The sequence below is a fragment of the Stenella coeruleoalba genome (genome assembly GCF_951394435.1).
Source record: "Stenella coeruleoalba genome assembly, chromosome: 2".
NCBI lineage: Eukaryota > Metazoa > Chordata > Mammalia > Artiodactyla > Delphinidae > Stenella > Stenella coeruleoalba.
The window spans coordinates 11751508-11771269 of record NC_137147.1 but is presented as its reverse complement, the minus strand read 5'-3'; the positions used below and the strand labels follow the sequence as shown (position 1 = coordinate 11771269).

Sequence of the window (19762 nt, the reverse complement as noted above, 5' to 3'; positions counted from 1 at the left end):
AAAGATTTTAATGAAAAAGACACCTACAAAGAACATAATAAGATAATTAGTATTTTCTCAAAATAAACTGGAAAAGGAAGTGGCTAGGGTAAAGGTAAAACAAGACTGGCCATGAGATATTTGTTGAGGCGGGGAGAAGGGTACGTGAGGATCCATCACATTATTTTCCATACTTTATACTTGTTTGACATTCTTGGTAAGAAAGTTTTGTTTTATTCTGTTTAAAGGAGGATATAATCAACTATACCCTCAGAAAAGATGAGGTCAAAGGAAGACTGAGAATTGAATACTGGCAGTGGCAAATGTGGAGGTCATTGGTGACACTGAGAAGAGGGTTTTCAGTGACACATTGGTTATGACAGTGTAACTGGAATGAGTTCATGAATAGGAGACAACACCCTAGAGATGATTCTAAGGAGAAAATAAAAATGGGAGACAGCTGGAGTTTCCTGGTGTTAAAGATGCTTTTTCTTTTTACTCAATGGAGAGAAAAAGTGTATTTCTCTGCTGATAGAAATAATACAGAAAAGAGGGGGAAACTAATCACACAGGAGAGTGGAGTGACAAAAGCAGAAGCAAAGATCCTGAGTAGGTGGGAGGAGCTGGGATCTAGCCCCAAAGTGGAGAGGTTGGTCTTGGTTAGGAACAGGGGACAATTCATCTATTTTAATAGGCTCAAAGCACAGGTAGAGATAGAAACAAGGTGATAGATTGCTGGTAGAAAAATGAGGACGTTCTCTTTTAGTTGCTCCTGTTTTCGTAGTAGAATATAAAGGAAGGCCATAAGCTAGGAGTCAGGACGGGGGAGGGGAGTGGTTAGATGTTTGAAGGCAGAAGTTGTGAAATCATCACCTTGGACAGTGGTAAGTGAACTAACCGAGAGAACATAGTAGGGATGTCAAGCAGCACTAAAGGCTCATTTGAAATTTGTGATCATATAAAAATTAAAAAAAAAATTTGTGATTATAAATTTAAAGCAAAATAAATCATATTTTATCTTTAGTCATGTTCAGCTGTTCTGATGGAGGACTGCACAAGCCCAAGATTGGGTTTTAACCAGGGTTGGGATTTTGTCTTAAAAGTATGATGGAGGGGGCTTCCCTGGTGGCGCAGTGGTTGAGAGTCCGCCTGCCAATGCAGGGGACGCAGGTTTGTGCCCTGGTCCGGGAGGATCCCACATGCCGCGGAGCGGCTCGGCCCGTGAGCCATGGCCACTGGGCCTGCGCGTACAGAGCCTGTGCTCCGCAACCGGAGAGGGCACAACAGTGAGAGGCCCGCGTACCGCAAAAAAAAAAAAAAAAAAAAAAAGTATGATGGAGGGAGAGAAGGACAAAGGAGTTGAGAAATGCAACAGAATTATTATAATGATGGATTACTGGAAATAAGCAGGGTAATACAGGATTTTAGGATGTAAGGGGAATGTTTAGGTTTGTAGTAGGGTTTAAAGAATTGTTGGAAATAAAAAAACCCAAAAATATGGTGTAAACATAGGAGGCAATAGTCTAAGAGTAGGATGCTTACAACTGGGATTTGAAGGTGGTAGTTAGTAATGGCAAGGCAAGAGTGAAGAAAATGATCTTTGAAAGTAAGAAGAGGTTGAATTGGATTGATTTTTGATGTAGAAATCACCAAGAAAGATGAAAGGAGTTGAAGTAGAGAGATGACAGTGAGTCAGATCCTAAAATCTTCAGTGGAAAAGGAGGAAGATCAGAGTGCAAAAGACTACAAAGGAGCATGGGGTAGAGTTTAATCTCGTGACATGTATTTCAAAGCACCTGGAGTTTTTAGGGAAGAAGAGTGGCCAAGAAGGGGCAAAGAGGAGCAAGAAGAATACCTCCACCTCCCCTTGGCTCTGTGGTATGTGGGGTACGGAAGACAAAAGAACCATTACTGTAGAAGGGCTGCAAAGGAATCAGCATCCCCAGGGGAGGGCCAAGTGTCAGCAAGAATGCTAAATGAGCAGTTATCATCCAAATCACAGCCTAAAGCTCACCACATAAAACATAAAAATTATATCCCTGCCGCTGCCATGAAAACAATATTGTTACACTCACTCCTTTTTTTAACTTTTTAAAAAAATTAATTAATTAATTTATTTTTGGCTGTGTTGGGTCTTCGTTGCTGTGTGTGGGCTTTCTCTAGTTGCGGTGAGCGGGGGCTACTCTTCATTGCAGTGTGCGGACTTCTCACTGCGGCGGCTTCTCTTGTTGCAGAGCACGGGCTCTAGGCACACGGGCTTCAGTAGTTGTGGCTCGCAGGCTCTAGAGCGCAGGCTCAGTAGTTGTGGCGCACAGGCTTAGCTGCTCCATGGTGTGTGGGATCTTCCCGCACCAGGTCTCGAACCCGTGTCCCCTGCATTGGCAGGCAGATTCTTAACCACTGCACCACCAGGGAAGCCCCTTGTTACACTCACTTCTAAGGAAATAGTTTTATTTGGCTACTTCAAAAGGTAACATAAAATGTTCAGTCTTTACTTACCTTCCTGTTGTAACTGAGCCAAGAAAAGTGCAAGGTATGTGTCTGATATTAATTCTGGACCCGTCAAGAGAGAATTCAAGTTGAACCACTGGAAAAAAAGTTGTCAATGTTTAAGTTAGTGCACATGTAAGTAATAAGGAAGTTTCACATGTTAAGAATAGATATAACCCATCTAAACTTAGTAAGACTGTCTAAAAACTGAAAACATGTCAAATCAAGATTTTTTTAAGTAATTAAATAATGTGATTCTAAAAAATTGAAATAGAATGTTGCAAATTTATCACTATTAAATGTTTTAAAAGTTTGCTTTGAGCCATAAGCTTTAAATCCCTCCTCCAAAAAAGAAAAGAAACTGATAGCCAGTATTTTAAAGTATCTTTATTGATAGCAACAATTAAATCTTTTTTCAAAGGAACAGCCCAACAAAATCCTCATCTAATCATATTATATTGGTGGAAGAAAAAGGAAAACTACCCAGTTTTCTCAGTGCTGATAATCTTGGTCAAAATAGTTCAACTGAGAGAAAGCCAGACATTCCAGGAAGAGAATTTATAATTGCCAACTCATTTTAAAAAGTAAGCCATTACTGCATGTAAGTAACATCATTTGGTCACTACTTCATGGGCCTCCTAGTTTAACCCACAAGATACAAAAGTTTCAGAAGTTACTGTCAGCAACATGACCAACTACTTTTCCTGGATTTTCACAGAGATAATATTTTTCTCAGTCATCTTTTTCTTTATACAGGGACCTCAGACAAGAGTCTATAGGGAAAAATACAATTTTAAACAAAAGTACAAATTAGAACCAAAGATGATAAGCCATACTTTGACATTTCCTGTATTTGTCAAAGATAATTTGAAATGTGTAAATTCAATTTTGAAGAACTAAAATTTTAAAAATTTCTCAAAATAGGGGACTTCCCTGGTGGTCCAGTGGGTAAGACTCTGTGCTCCCAATGCAGGGGGCCCGGGTTCGATCCCTGGTTGGGGAACTAGATCCCACATGCATGCCGCAACTAATAAGTCCACATGCCGCAACTAAGAAGCCCACATGCCGCAACTAAAGATCCCGCATGCTGCAACAAAGATCCCAAGTGCCACAAAGAAGACCCGGCGCAGCCAAAGTAAATAAAGAAATACAAAAAAAAATTTTTTTTCCTCAAAATAATAACGTAAGTTTACATGCAAATCAATACAAAAGAATTTCTAGAATTTAAGTCTTCAGATCTTGAAAGTGAAGAATACCTGATCATATTTTTAAAGACCTAAATAAAACCCAGAGGTTAAATAACCTTGGCAGTTGTCCTGCCCTGGTTTTTCCCAGAGTTGATTCCCACCTGGGTCAGTCTTTCCTGCATCACACCACACCTCCTTACTTGCTCTTTGCCCCCCCAAGGGGGACCTTAAGAAATAATCAGTTATGATGAAGCTGCTTCTAGGCAGCAGACTTAAAAGGTAATAGCAAGGCTTTTGTTTTTGAATTATCTTGTATTGATTTAATTCAACTTTCTTGATTTCATTTCCTTTTTTGTTTTGTATTAGTTTATTTTTTAAAACAGCTTTATTAAGGTATGACTGACATGCAGTGAACTGGCCATATTTAAAGTATACAATTTGAAAAGTTTTAACATATGTATATACCCATGAAGCCATCACCACAACCAAGAGTGAACATATTCGTCACTGCCAACTTTCCTGCGCCCCTTGTAATCCTCCTCTTTCACTGCTCCTTGCCCTCCTCATCCCCAGGCAACCACTAGTCAATCTGCTTTCTGTCACTACAGATTAGTTTGCATTTTCTACACTTTTATATAAATGGAACAATATGGTATGTAGTATTTTGTGTCTAGGTTCTTTCACTCAGCATAATTATTTTGAGATTCATCCATGTTGTTACATGTATCAATAATTCATTCCTTTTTACTACATTAGCCTGTTTTCAATAATCCTCTTTCCGGACTTCCCTGGTGGCAGAGTGGTTAAGAATCCCCCTGCCAATGCAGGGGACACGGGTTCGAGCCCTGGTCTGGGAAGATCCCACATGCCACGGAGCAACTAAGCCCATGAGCCACAACTACTGAGCCTGCGCTCTAGAGCCCACAAGCCACAACTACTGAGCCCACGTGCCACAACTATGGAGCCTGCGTGTCTAGAACCCAAGCTCTGCAACAAAGAGAAGCCACTGCAATGAGAAGCCCACGCACCGCAATGAAAAGTAGCCCCCACTCGCCGCAACTAGAGAAAGCCCACGCACAGCAACGAAGACCCAATGCAGCCATAAATAAATAAACAAGTAAATAAATAATGCCAAAAAATAATAATAATCCTCTTTCAAAGTGTCAAAATTCTAAGAAAAAGGACTTTAACTCTTTCAAAAATGGTATCGTGTATACAAAGATCACTGGCAATTATTTTAAAAAATAACACTTTAGGTACTTTTCTTGATCTTAGAAAAAGCCTTGCTCAAGACACATTCCATGTCCTTTTTTTAGAAAAAATAGAAATGATTTATGCAGATACATATATTACATGGCATTTTGGAATGCGAATAACCTTGTTAAGCAAAAGCAAACATGACTGGAAATTTTTATTCATGCTAGACACTATTTCAGGCTTTGTGACATTGCTACGCTTAATACAAACCCATGAAAATAGTAGTTAACTGACGGAGCATCTTTACAACATAAAAACTCATAAACATATTAAAAGTAACCACGGCTGTATTGTCTTATTAAATAGAGAATTTTACTTATGTCTTCTCTCTCTCTATTGAAACCAGGCCACATACACACATTACTGGTGAGTTTCATTTGCAACTGAAGTGAAAGGGACAGGCGCCTTAAAGACGAAGGCACAAATCCCTTACACTTCAGTTGCAAATGAGCTACAGAATGAGGAAAAAGACAGGGGAAGAGGGGAAGCATTACCTGTTTTCCTAATTTTCTAACTGTAAACCAGTGCTCTTTATAATTGCATATAAATGATCTTTCATTTCTAGAAACAGGAAAAAAAAACATACATAATATTAAGTTGAAATACTAGAGTTCATATTCATTTAGTTTGTCTATTGGAAAGTATTACACAAAACCTATGAGGATTTAGGATTATATTCACAGTTTTAAGTATCACTGATTTTTAAAAAATTACAAAACAGTATGAATCTCTGTGCAGATAAGTGACGCCGTGCAAAAGCGATGGCACCACACCCCATTCAAGGATCAGCTCTGCACTGCCAGACACTGAGGGGTCAGGAGGGCTCAGTGGGCAGATGTTCACAGACAGCCGCAAAAGGTGAACTAGGAAAACCTGAGGGATTGAAACGGGCAATATCAAAACAAAAGCATGCAAGATGTATTTTTCTCCTTTAAGAAAGTATAAATTTAAAAATCAAATGTAGGAAAGGCAAAATAAAATCTTACATGGGATCGATCCTGAGCCTCTGATACTCTGGACTGTTAAACAGGATTAGTTCTAAACCCCAAACTTTCAAGGCATTGCTTATAACCTGTTATAAAAAAATAACAACTTTTAAAAATTCCAAATTTAAGTGGTGTAGCCATGTTAGTTGTATACACAATTGTAGTTCATATATAAATTTCCCCAGAAGGTTATGGTTTTTAAAGTGTGTGTGTGTGTCTAGATATATCACTAAGTCCATAAATAATATACAAACGTAACATTAAAAGAGTACTTTTTACACTAAGTTTCTGGAATGTTCCAGAGAACCACACAATTCCTAGATAAAACTGCCTCAAAACTCCAGATGTATTTTCTATCCAGTAAGTGCTACTCTTAAAACTAGTCCACTGCAAACGTGATAATTTGGCTGCTACGGGTCCTGCTTTAGAAAACTGATAGTCAACTCACTACCTGATATGTAATAATGATAATTTTATGTCTATTAAAATGAGTTATTTCTGGGGATTTAAACTGAAGCTTTCATAAATTTTAAACTTCTGTTATCATGGGTTTGTGATTTGTAGGAAAAAAACAAAAGATAAACCTGATTATTTCAAACTGAGAAAAAAAAGGGAAATTTCTGAAAATTCACTACCTTCCCTCCAAGGTAGCCAACAAAGCAGTAAGTGAACCAGGCACGACTACAACAAAAAGTGAACGCTATGAGGTGCGCAAATGTGAACTGGCACCAAGAGCAGCGCTGCAGGGACTTCCCTGGTGGTCCAGTGGTTAAGAATCCACACTTCCACTGCAGGGGATGCAGGTTCCATCCCTGGTTGGGGAAGTATAATAAGATTCCGCATGTCACGGCCACGTGGTACAACCAAAAAAAAAAAAGAGCAGCGTTGCACAAACAGGAAATGGCAAGCACTGGCCCTGCTCAGGCCTCTGCTCCAAGCCGTGCAGTAGCTGTCACCTGGAACGGTCCACAATAAAGCACTGGTTGGAAACGCTGGTGACTGAGGAGTCCAGGAGGACAGTACAGCAGAACACAAGCAGAGATATCTGCAGAAAACGTTCCCCCAAGAGAAGTTCTAAAGAACGCTGGATACGCCTCACAGGTGTTAGAAATGGAATGAAAGATCCACGGATGAAAGAATCAATCTCACAAGTACACATATATTCACCCACAGAATTCAAGGGGAGTGATAAGATTTAAAAAGGAAAAAGGCAAAAGACACAGACCATAATGAAGGAATCCAATCCTAGTGGGCTGATTTAAATGGAAGGTAGGAAAGTGTTGTATTTTCTCAAATTTACACAGGAGATGGTAAGTTTGAAATCCTGCGACTTACTGGAATTACGGTTATTAGCATCCGGATGCAAATTAACAACCTCCTTTGAGGAAGCCCTCCTCTGAGATGAAGATCCTGTCATCCTAATTGTCATGTTTATCTGCATAAAAATCTAGTACTCTGGTATAGAATCTTAGACATAATCTACTGGAGGAACTTCTGAAGGTTACATCATTACAGTGACTATGAAAGACTGTGAAAAGCATACCCTGAGCTTAAACAGTGCCTGGGACATAAACAACACTTAGTAGATGCCTGTGACTACTTACTTGAATAGAGAAAAAGCCACTGTCATCCATATTTCCAGAAGGCTGCTGTTTAATTTGGATAGGTAGTTGGGACAGGGGTTGAGGGTGGGAAGAGAAGGATAGTGTCATTAGTGTGCATATTTAAAGTAACATCTTGTGCATTCCCATCTACAAAGACGAGAGCTGATTTATAATTAACAAGTCAGATCCCCATAGGAAGAGCGGTTCATCCTTTTCTAAACAGCACCCACATTTCTTTAAGAAGTGTGATTTAGTGAGTTTAAAATCAGTACCTGCAAAAATGTGCGATAGTCTTCACTAGTAACTCCTCCTTCTGCCATTCTCATCCTCTCTTCCTCATCTAGCTGGTGTGCAATTGAAGATAATTCCACAGGGCTGAAGTATTCTCCTTGTAACAGGTTATTCAAGCAATGCTGAGCACAAAGTGAACCTTCTTGCTAATATTTCCAAAAGAAAAAATTCAAATGGGATTTGTAAAACAGATTTGTACAGTATCTTCCCTGAAACAGAAATTTAATCATTAATTTAACACAGCCAAACCAAACATTTTTAGCTTTAGACAAGCATGATTAACACGGGTACATGCATTTTCATTTGTTAACATTTATTTTATAATTCTACCATTAATGAAACTACAATTATTTAGCTATATGATCAAAAATTTAAGAATGATTTATACTAAACAAACATCATCTGTCAAATACACCAAATCCAATTTTTATTAAAAACTACTCTATTATAATAAACATTTAGCCTCCTTTGTTTTCAGTGGCCAAAATAAATACGTTTTTGGAGATTCCATGGTAAATTACTAATGCTGAAAAGGAATTTTAATCCCTAGAACATTTTTTCTTTTAACAAGATAATCTCTAATCCATCTAAATGTTCGTTCATGGAATTTCAAATCCATGAACAGATGAAGAATCTCAAAAATTGATATAGTAAGAAAAATTCTGTTCGATGTTTATGAAAACTTATAGCTACAGAGCCAAGGTTCTCTTCAAGAACTCTGCAGATAATGTACACAGTTTTGGTGCATGAGCAAAACTGTCCAAAAACCACCCCTGGAGTTCACTTCTGGACAAACAGCAAGGGGGCTGCATCCAAGCTCAGTTCTCCAATTGGGAACTGGGATCACTGGCTTCCTGTTATGGGTGTGGGGAGAAAACAACTTCCCACAGGCCCTTCGCGGGCTGGGCAGATGGCTTTCTCACACAACTGGCACCCCAAACCTAAATCCAGGCTTCCTCCAACTAAGCAGCCTGTGTATCACCCCTCTCCCCTCAACACTGCTGCTTTCCTGTTTCCCTATAAGAAGGGAGACTAATGGGTGGATGAGATCCCTCCCAGTGAACCCAGCCCCGGGTTGGTCTTTCTATAGTATGATGGCAGATGGGAGAACACCTTCTTCTCCTGCTAATAACGCTGGCCCTCTAAGTTCTCCATTTCCCCAGTAAAGTCTGTTCATTAACCCAACCTGTCTGACATCCTGCAGTTTGTTTCGAGCTATGTCACACAATAGGTCAGACCCCAAAGACCAACACCTTGCAAGATACATCTTTTTCCTGAGTTAATTTTCTAGGAACAAAATTCCGCTGCTGAAGAAGATACAGGATATATGTATATAATGGAATAGGAATGCAGCACTGAGACAGTCTGAGTGTGAGAAAGGGGGCTGAGACAAGTTTATCTTCGTATTTTGGTACAGAATAAGTAACCTGCAGTAAAGAAGACACTATCCATCCCTCAAGTCATAACTACGATGGTGAGAGAGTACTTGTCTCCACTTCTTTTTTCTTCTACTGTATTCCTCCTGCCAGAAAGCCAGTCTCACTGAACAATATAATGTGAATTGGAGGGATACACAGATGTCTACTTATATTCTATTGAAAAGTGGGCAAGACAAACAAGAACTCACAAGAGGATAGCCAAATGGATAAAAAACACAGAGGGGGGCTCAACTTCATTAACCACCAGAGAAACCTATATTAAAACTACCAGTGTGTTACTACTACACACTCCAGAATGGCTAAAATGTTGGAGACGATTAGAGACATCAAAACTATTATATACTACTGATGGAAGTGTAAATTAGTTTAACCACTTTGGAAAACTACTTGAAATATCTACTACAGCTTAACATTTACCTACCCTATGATCTAGCAATCCCACCGCTAGGTACATAACATAAGCAACAGAAATGTAAACCTGTGTTCATCAAAAGACATGTATAAGAACGTTCATAGAAGCACTATTTGTATTGGCCCCCAAACTGGAAATTACCCAAATGCTCATCACAGTAGAATGGCTAAATTGTGTTACATTCACAAAGGACTACTATGTAACAATGACAGTGAGTTAACTACAACTACCTGCAACAATATGGATGACTCAATCAATGTTAAACAAAAGAAGACAGACTCAAAAGAGTACACTCTATATGATTCCATTTACAAAACTTCAAAAACAGACAAAACTAACTAATCGATGACGTTAGAAATCAGGGTAGTGGTTACCCTTGCAGGGGTGGAGGGAGAGTTAGTATCCTGGAAGACGAACGATGTAAGGGGGCTTATAAGATGCAGGTAAATGTTCTGTTAATTGATCTAAGTATTATTTACACACTTGTGTTCACTTCATTAAGCTATACTCTTATGATCTGTGTGCACCTACACGTGTTATCCTTAATAAAAAATTCAAACAACGATAAAAAAGTCTCTACTAAGATACAGGTACTTCACATTAAGAGCTACCTAATACAGTGACCAGACACTGGATTATCTTGGAATTTTCTGTTTGCTGTCAGGCTACATGCTTCAGTTTGGGGCTCTCAGACTATGGTCACCATATGTAATAACATACATAGAAACAGTGAATCCAAATATTTGATTTTAAAATTCTCTCTATAAAAAATTAGCTTTAAAATACAAAAAATAAGCACTTGAAATTAAACCTAATTGAAGTAATACTGTATTGCTTTAGGAAATTATATCAAGTTCTGTACTTCTAAGATGATTTAATAGAAGGAAAGAACAAATTGTACAGTCAAATTTAAATAAAATTATTTTTTAAAGTCACAAGATGAGTCAAATTCTACATGGACCAAAAAAATTGTAAAATGGTCCCATCTAAGATTATGCATTTCCCTGCCTGCCCATCCCACCCCCTAAACTATCCCCAACCACTTCATTCATTCATTCATTCATTCAGCTATGCCGGGTCTTAGTTGCGGTACTCAGGATCTTTGCTGCGGCGTGCGGGCTCTTTAGTTGCGGCATGCAGAATCTTTTTAGTTGAGGCATGTGGAATCTTTAGTTGCAACACGTGGGATCTTTTGGTTGTGGCATGCAGGCTCTTAGTTGCGGGATCTAGTTCCCTGACCAGGGATCAAACCTCGGCCCCCTGCATTGGGAGCATGGAGTCTTAACCACTGGCCCACAAGGGAAGTCCCCGCAACCATTTCTTTTCTTTTTTTTTTAATTTAGTAATTTATTTATTTATTTTTGGCTGCACTGGGTCTTCGTTACTGTGTGCGGGCTTTCTCTAGTTGCAGTGAGTGGGGGCTACTCTTCGTTGCGGTGCGTGGGCTTCTCATTGTGGTGGCTTGTCTTTGTTGCAGAGCATGGGTTCTAGGTGCACAGGCTTCAGTAGTTGTGGCGTGTGGGCTCCACAGTTGTGGCTTGCGGACTTCTAGAGTGCAGGCTCAGTAGTTGTGGCTCACGGGCTTAGTTGCTCCGCGGCATGTGGGATCTTCCAGGACCAGGGCTCAAACCAGCGTCCCTTGTATTGGCAGGTGAATTCTTCACCATGCAACCAGGGAAGTCCCCCAACCACTTCTTTCTCATCAAACTTTAACCAAAGTTGGACAGAAGTTCACTTTGCTGTAGTCAAAGTTCAGTGGTATTGAAATTCCATGATTTCAAGCCCAGACTTTATTGTGTTGGGATCCAAGGATGAACAAAATGCATCTTCAGTTTTACCAAGATATCTTACAAAACCACCAAGGGTAACTTCAACCAAATCATTCCCTCACTGTCCCCAGAGTCTTCAGGACCTCCCTGAAACTAGTTCAAATTCCCAGAGACACTACTGCCTCCAACTGAAACTGGGCATAAACCCAAAGGTGTGCTCAGAAATGGCCTGACTGGGGCCACACAATCAACCTAGCAGCACTTGTTCATCTCGTCTTAGTAAGAATAAGGTCCCACCCTTTATTATGAAGTTTGGCAAGCACAAGCATCTGAATAACAACAGTGGCCAGCACTTGTCCAGCACTATGTGCCAAGTAGCATTCTAAGCATTCATAACGCTGAGACAGACACTTCAAAACCCTCAAATACAGCGGAGGAAACTGGAGAACAGAGATAACAAGTAACTTGCCCAGGATCATACAGGTAGTAAACGGCAGAGCTGAGATTCAAACCCGGGCAGAGGTTTCAAGTCTGTACTATTACCACTTCCTTAAGCCACTTATTTGGAACTTGGTGATTCTTAAACTTCAAATATCCTGAAGATGGTTAAGAACCACCAATCACAAAAAAAAACATAACGAATGTCATAAAGTCAAATCTCAGCATCTTTCCAGTATTTTCACTAATTTTAAATATAATCCCAACAAGTTTGGCTATCATTCACAGCTGTAAACACATAAAAGTACCAATTCAGATGGCACACTAACCTCACCAAGAGCTGTCAGCAACAGAAGGGATAACAAAAACGACAGAAATCAGGCACCAGAACTAAAAAAAAAAAACCCAAACAACAAAAAACTCCAGCAGTTGGTGGCCATATAGCACTAGGGTTTAAGTTAGGGATTGGCAAACTCTAGCCCTTGGGCCAAATTCAATCTGCCCCAGGAGCTAAGAATGGTTTTTACATTTTTATATGGTTGGGAAAACACACACACACACACACACACACACACACACACACACACACACACACGAATATGTGAGAACGTAAAAAACCTGCAAAGTCTAAAATATTTAGAGAAGGACTTCCCTGGTGGCGCAGTGGTTAAGAATCTGCCTGCCAACGCAGGGGACATGGGTTTGATCCCTGGTCTGGGACAATCCCACATGCCACGGAGCAACTAAGCCCATGCACCACAACTACTGAGCCTGCGCTCTAGAGCCTGCGAGCCACAACTACCAAGCCCGCACGCCGCAACTACTGAAGCCTGTGAGCCTAGAGCCCGTGCTCCGCAACAAGAGAAGCCACTGCAATGAGAAGCCGACACACCGCAACGAAGAGTGGCCCCCACTCACTGAAACTAGAGAAAGCCCGCACAGCAATGAAGACTCAATGTAGCCCCAAAAAATCCTATTTTAAAAAATAAAATATTTACAGAAAAACTTGTTTACTTTAGATAAATAGCACCATATACATCTTAGGTGCTCAAGGAACACTCTTGATTCATTCAAATATTTATTGAGCACCTGCTATGTGCCAGGCACTGGGGATATATCAATAAACAACTGTTGAGTTTACATTTTAATTTAACAAAGGGCACTCCAAGAGACAATTCTGAAAATGGAGAAACCAAAATTCCAAGAGGAAGTGGTTGCAAAGTCCTTTGTAGTCAGATAACCCTACATGCACAGCTTCCCTAGGGCCAAAGTTGGTTCTCCGGCTCTCCAAACCCAGGACCTAGAGTTAAATGTATGTGGAGGAGGGGAAGGGAGTGCTCTGGAAAATGTCATGTTGAGCTCAAACATTCCCAGAATGGACAGTGTATGAGATGGACAATGGGCCCTATGGTTACAGGTGCTTTCCATACTATTGAAATATGCCTGAAGAACTTTAAGTCTTCATTTGCTAAGTACCTATAAGTTGATAAGGGTAAGTGTGTTCTTGAAGTAGGTTTAAGTCTACATTCATGCTGATAATTCAGAGTGACTGCTTTCAGGTAAGTAGATTTTCATTAGGCTAGCGTCCAGCTTCTTTTGATCCCATGGTTAAGCAGCTACCTTCGCTGAACTCTATCCAAACTAGGTACCAATCATTATTGTTAAAAAATATATATTGTATAATTCTCAGGAAGTGATGTGCACAAATTTAAAATCTTCAGTGTTGAACCATCTGGTCCTACAGCAAAGCTTTTGAAAATCAGTCATAAAAATATGCCCACTCGAGGTTCTCTTCATCCAGTCTCCTTAGCCAAGCAGCTAAATTTCTCTTGTCCAGGATTCATATAACATGTCAGTCAAGTCAAAAGATTGGTGATAACCGTACCACTGAGACCTTCCTCACCCACACATAAAAACTGGTCTATTCTAGTACCAAACTTTCTGAAATGTTTTCTATAAAGAAAAGCATTCCATAACAATTTGGTTAGATTTATACTGCACTTCCTTTGTCTTCGATTGCTTTATCTGATTGCTGTGTGTGTATTTTTAAATGGACAAGTATTTAACAAAACAAAACCCCTTCGCTCCTACTAAGTAACAGCCTCACCAGCAACCCTTTCTAAACACGAAACTATTATGAAACAAGATATGTGACAAAGTTGTCCTGAGGAAGGTTTCACTCACACCCAAATGATTTGATAACTGCGAGAAAAGACGAGTTTCTCCACATGCCACAAACATTATCTTCAAGCGCATGGTCATGGAAGATTCAAAGCAAAACAGGCTAGGCAGACAAAAACAAAATTATTCCTGCCCACTCTTAATACCTAATAAGAAAGCTGGCCTCCTGATCCGGAAAGATGCCATTACCAAAAGAAACGAAACCCAAACATCTCATAACAAAAACTCTTGTGACGACTTCCCAGTTCAGGGGCGCACTGGGTTTCCTACTTCACTTCCCTAAGGGTCACGCCCTCCGTGGGACGAGCCAAGGTCCCTGCCCCCGGGATGCTCACGGACCCAGTGCAGAAGGATCTGAGTATATGAGAAATTCCAATTTAGAATTGAGGAGCCCAGAGAAGGAAAAGTTAATTCTTCCAACGGGTAGGACTGGGAGAGCGGGGTGGAGTTGGGAAGGGTAGAGGGACGTGTCCAAGAGGTGACTAGCTAGAACCTAGGGAGAGTGGGGGAGAGGAACTAGAGGACTCCCACGGAAAGTGAAGAGAAAGCGCGGAAGTCACCTCCTCTCTCGTGCCGCCGGCCCTGCCCTTATTCCCTGCGGGCTTCCCAGACATCTCAGGCCCGGGTCTCCTCCGGCTCCTCGGGCACGGGCCTTAGGGTGCAATGGGGGCATCGGTGAAACTCCCCTCCAGGTGAAGCTCCTCCCGCCCGGCGAGATCGGGATGGGGGCATCTCGGGCCCCACCCAGCTCCCCGGGAGGCAGCGATGCCGCGCCCCACGCCCGCCACCGCGCTGCAGACAGCTCCCCACCGAACGCGGACACTCACTTTTTCATGGAAGATGGACTCCATGTTTATTTGTCTGGAGCCAACGGCCCCCGCGCCGAACCAACCCCCTCCAGCTCCGCCCCCAGCCCGACCCCTCCACCCAGCATGCCCCGCCCTGCCTCGTGCCACCCCCGCCCACGTGTCTCGTGTAGACCAATCACCCCCGAGGATGCGAGTCACGTGGATCGAAGAGGCGTGAACGCCGGGGCGGTAAACTCCGGAGCACGTGACCTTTGTAGCGCGTCCTCCCATCTCCTGTTGTGCCCCCGGCTGGAGGATGATGCAGCGTCCCCTGCCGTGTGGAGGATCATCTCCGCTTCCCACTCATTGCGGTGGATTCTTAGGCTTCAGGGGGATTGGATAAGGACCACCTGAATTCTATGTTCTTTTTGTTTTCTATTTTACCTTGTACCTTCTTTTTATCGCATTTGCATACAATTATTTAATATCTTTCTCCTCCTCCTGCGCAGAAATTCTCATTACATCCCTGAATACTGAGCACTTGTGTAAAAATAAGAGTTAATATTTACGTAGGGCTTACTGTCGGTGGGCACTCTTGTAAGTGCTTTGCATGTATTAACGAATTTAATACAGCAAACTTTGATGTAGGCGTTATTATCCTTATTTTATACATGAGGAAGCTGAGGCATGAAGAGATTAAGAACAGCACAACTAGATAGGTAGACAGATAGTTTGGCTGTAGAACAGAGAGCTGTTGGCATAAAAAAGGGAACTGAAACCACAGGAGTGGATATAATCATCTTGGAGAAAAGGAAGAGACTGAGAAGAGGATCTCACAGAGCCCTGAGGGTAGAGAAGGCATAGCCTAGGAGAAGGGAGGAAAAGCAGGAAGGTGTAACGTATGGAAGCCCCAGGAAGGAAATGTTTCAAGGAGCAGTCAGTGTCAGTTGCTGCCCAGAGGTCCAGCAACATAAGGACTTACAAGAGCCAACTGAACTGTGTTGCTATGGAGACCACTGGTGACCTTGGTGAGTGCAGGTCCAGAGGGACAGAAGGGGCAGTGGGAGGGAAGGAAAGGAGACTGCCAGCGAGGACCAGGTTCTCAAGGGGAGGATTCAGTAACCATTTATCCAATGTCTCTGCATATACAGTCCTGTATTGGAAATACAGTCCTGTATTGGAAATAGTTTGTGTTCTTAAGAAATTGTGGCCTAACTGGGGAAAGAAACCATGGTCTCATGAAGCAAAAAATATGCAAACCAGTTTTTCTGATTTTTTTTTTTAAAGAAAATGTGTCTGTATAGAGAAACATGTATTTCTTTTTTCATGCATATGCATTACAAATCTCTGGAAGAATATACAGAAAACCCAGAGGTTACATGTTTGAGTGGTAAGGGAACTAAGGCAAATGGGGAAAGAGTGGGAGGGAGACTTCTCACTGTATACAATTTTGGTCCTTTTTTTTTAAAATAAATTTATTTATTTATTTATTTGGCTGCGTTGGGTCTTCGTTGCTGTGCGCGGGCTTTCTCTCATTGCGGCGAGCGGGGGCTACTCTTTGTTGCTGTGTGCGGGCTTCCGGGCTTCTCATTGTGGTGGCTTCTCTTTGTTGCGGAGCACAGGTAGGCATGCGGGCTACAGTAGTTGTGGCACGTGGACTCAGTAGTTGTGGCTCACAGGCTCTAGAGTGCGGGCTCAGTAGTTGTGGTGCATGGGCTTAGTTGCTCCGCAGCATGTGGGATCTTCCCGGACCAGGGCTCGAACCTGTGTCCCCTGCATTGGGAGGTGGATTCTCAACCACTGCGCCACCAGGGGAGTCCCTAGTCTTTTTTTTTTGAGCTAATTAATGTATTACTAATTCAGAAAAAATATGTGATTTTATTCATTTCCTGAGGCTGCTGTAGCAAATTACCACAAACTTGGTGACTTAAAACAATAAAATTTATTTTCTTATTCTTCTTGCAGCCAGAAGTCTGAAACCAAGGTGTCAGCAGGGCCATGCTCTTTCCAAAGCCTCTAGTGGAGAATCCTTTCTTGCTTCTTTCAGCTTCTGGTGGCTCCTGGTGTTCTTAGCTTGTGGCACCCTAACTCCAATTTCTGCCTCTTTCTGTACATGACCTTCTTCCTTCTGTGTCTGTTTGTGTCCTCTCCCCTTATAAAACACCAGTCATTGGATTTAGGTTCCATCCTAATCCAGAGTAATTTCATGTTGAGATACTTAACTAAATACATAAGCAAAGACTGTTTCCAAATAAGGTCTTTGGTTCTGGGTGGACTTGAATTTTGGAGGGTAATGATCCAACTCTCTACAGTGACTAATTGCTTATTAGGATGTAAATGACCCCAAAGGACCGTATAGTTTTGTTCATTTAGCATGTAGAACAGTGCTTGGCAATATTTAGTAATGTTGAATTACTACTAATCGTTTCGTTAGGCCTTCCGACCTATTGAGTATGTGATTAATAGCAAGCATCATAAAATGAAAAGATCAGTGCCTGGAAGTCAGAATGCAAATTCTGGGTGTGGCTTTACCCCTGAAGCCATGTGTGAGTTGGGTATTAGATTTGTTGCATTTCCTATTCTGATAACTCCACTTGATATTCGGCACATCCCAAACTTGAACTTCATAAGTTAACTCGTATTGTTCATCAAAACTCAATGACCGGGTTTCCCTGGTGGTGCAGTGGTTGAGAGTCTGCCTGCCGATGCGGGAGACGCGGGTTCTTGCCCCGGTCCGGGAAGATCTCACATGCCGTGGAGCAGCTGGGCCCGAGAGCCATGGCCGCTGGGCCTGCGCGTTCTGAGCCTGTGCTCCGCAGCGGGAGAGGCCGCAGCGGTGAGAGGCCCGCGTACCGCAAAACAAAAAACAAAAAAAAACCAAAAACAACTCAATGACCACACTCTCCAGGAAGCATCCCCGGCTCTTCAACTAACTTAAAAGTTCCTGTCCCTCCTCTGAGCTCCTGTATGTGCCTGTGTCTTACTTGGTACCTTTTACATAGTATCATAACAGTTGGTTTGACCATACATCTTTGCCAATACCCTATAAATGTCTTGATGGCAGGGTCCATGTCTTATTTGACTTTGTATATCTTGTAGTCAATGCCTTTCAAATGAATTAGTGAAGCTAGCATCTGAGAATCATTCTTGATTCTTTTCCCCCCATTCTTCCACTTCACATTTTGTTCCAGTCAGTCCTCAAATGTGCATGTTCATGGCTCTTTCCTCTCTGTTTGCTTTGCTACTGCTTAGCCTTCTTGGTCTCTTGTGTATTCCAGGTCCAGGATCTCTGAATTGGTCTTCTGATTCCAGCTTCAGTATGTTTAATTCATAGTGCTGTCAGTGATCTTTCAAAAATGCAAACCTCACCAGTTTATCTTTACAAATGGAATGTTACTACGTATCAGGCACTGGGACTATAACCATGAGAGAGACAAACGGTCCAACTTTCACAGAGCTTATATTGGGGGGGATCCTTAAATAATTAGACGATATTACTCTATTTGAAATCTTTCAGTGGCTTCCTATTGCTGGATTAAAAGGTTCTTTGTGCTCTGGACCTGTCTGGCTTTATCTCCTGGAATTCCCTCTGCTCCAGTCACAACAGCTTCCCTTGACTTCCGGAAAGTCCTCTGAAGAAAAGCCGTTTGTGCCACCACTATACCTTGCACCTGCCTACATTAAAACCCTCATTACAACACACCGGACTGACTACTTCATATGCCAGTGGACTATCAGTTTTTGAGTGTCAAAGGAGTCTTACTCTTTATAACAAGGGTTGGTGCATAGAAGTGAATAAATGTACAAATTTTGGGGGCACAGACAAGTATTACAATAGTTCAGTAGGAGACAGTGATTACTGAGCCAATCAAGGAGTTCCTGGAGACAGAGGACATGAAACAGATGCACTTCCAGGAGACTTCTATTTCACCTTGGACAGTTCAACTTATCTCTAAATCTACCTCATTGAAATTTTATGTTAACAAGCAAGATGGCACAAAGTTATATCTATCTTCTTGAACATTGTCTCTTTTAAACTGGCCTAAATTTTGTTACCCCAAATAGTTGAACAGAATTTCAAACAACTGAGATTTTAAAATTTGTGTGTGTCATCTTTAAATGTCCTGAGTTCTGAAAAGAATCAGTGATAAGGGAGTATCATTTCATTGTAATTTCACTTCTCCTAAATTCAAGCTTACCTGAAACAGAATTTGCTTTCCAAGAAGAGGTAGTTGAATGTAACAGATGACATATGTACATACCCAAGAAACCATCACCATAATCAAGAAAATGATTCCTCCAGCCCCTTCCTGGACCACTCCCTGGCAACCACTGGTCTGCTTTGTTACTATGGTTTGCAGTTTCTAGCATTTTATATAAGTGGAATCACATAGTGTGTGCTTTTTGTCTGGCTTCTTTCATTCAGGATAATTAATTTGGAATTCATCTATGTTGTATCAATAGATCATTTCTTTTAATTGCCGAGTAGTAATATTCCATTATATGGATTTAATACAATTTATCTATCCGTGTTGATGGACATTTGGGTTGTCTCTAATTTTTGGCTATTACAAGTAGAGCTGCTATGAACTTTCATGTAGATGTCTTTGTGTGGACATATGCTTTCTTTTGGCATATATGCATTTCTTTGAGGTAAATACCTCAGAATGGAATGGCGGGGTCGTATGGTAGGTGCATGTTTAACTTGAAACTGCTAAACTGATTTCCAAAGTGGTGCAACTTCTGGCAGCTACATTTTCCATTCCTGCCAGCAGGGTGTGAGTTCCAGTTGCTCCACACCCTTGCCAACACTTGGTAAGATCAGTCTCCTTAATTTTAACCATTCTGATAGGTGTGTAGTGGTTTCTCATTGTGGTTTTAATTTGCTTTTCTCTAGTGACTACTGATTTGAGCATCTTTTCACGTGCTTGTATGCCATTC

At 41.4% G+C, this 19762-nt stretch overlaps 1 protein-coding gene across 5 annotated transcripts in view; it reads right to left on the bottom strand.

The window, feature by feature from the left end:
• ATXN3 (ataxin 3) overlaps positions 1-15111 on the bottom strand; it is a 33554-nt gene extending 18443 nt beyond the window's left edge. For 2 of the 5 annotated variants that reach the window (XR_013827301.1, XR_013827302.1), the window contains exons 1-6: positions 14861-15109; positions 7776-7940; positions 7504-7548; positions 5900-5985; positions 5408-5474; positions 2479-2566 (exon numbers count right to left, since the gene is read on the bottom strand). Coding sequence is in view for 3 of the 5 variants with exons in the window: in XM_079914623.1 (XP_079770749.1) it covers positions 2479-2566; positions 5408-5474; positions 5900-5985; positions 7504-7548; positions 7776-7940; positions 14861-14884 (475 nt within the window). In the remaining 2 variants the exon portion in view is untranslated. Of the gene's footprint in view, positions 1-2478; positions 2567-5407; positions 5475-5899; positions 5986-7503; positions 7549-7775; positions 7941-14860 lie in introns of all 5 variants that reach the window. The other 3 variants (XM_079914623.1, XM_079914624.1, XM_079914625.1) reach the window with 3 other exon arrangements.
• Between the last annotated feature and the right edge of the window lie 4651 nt (positions 15112-19762).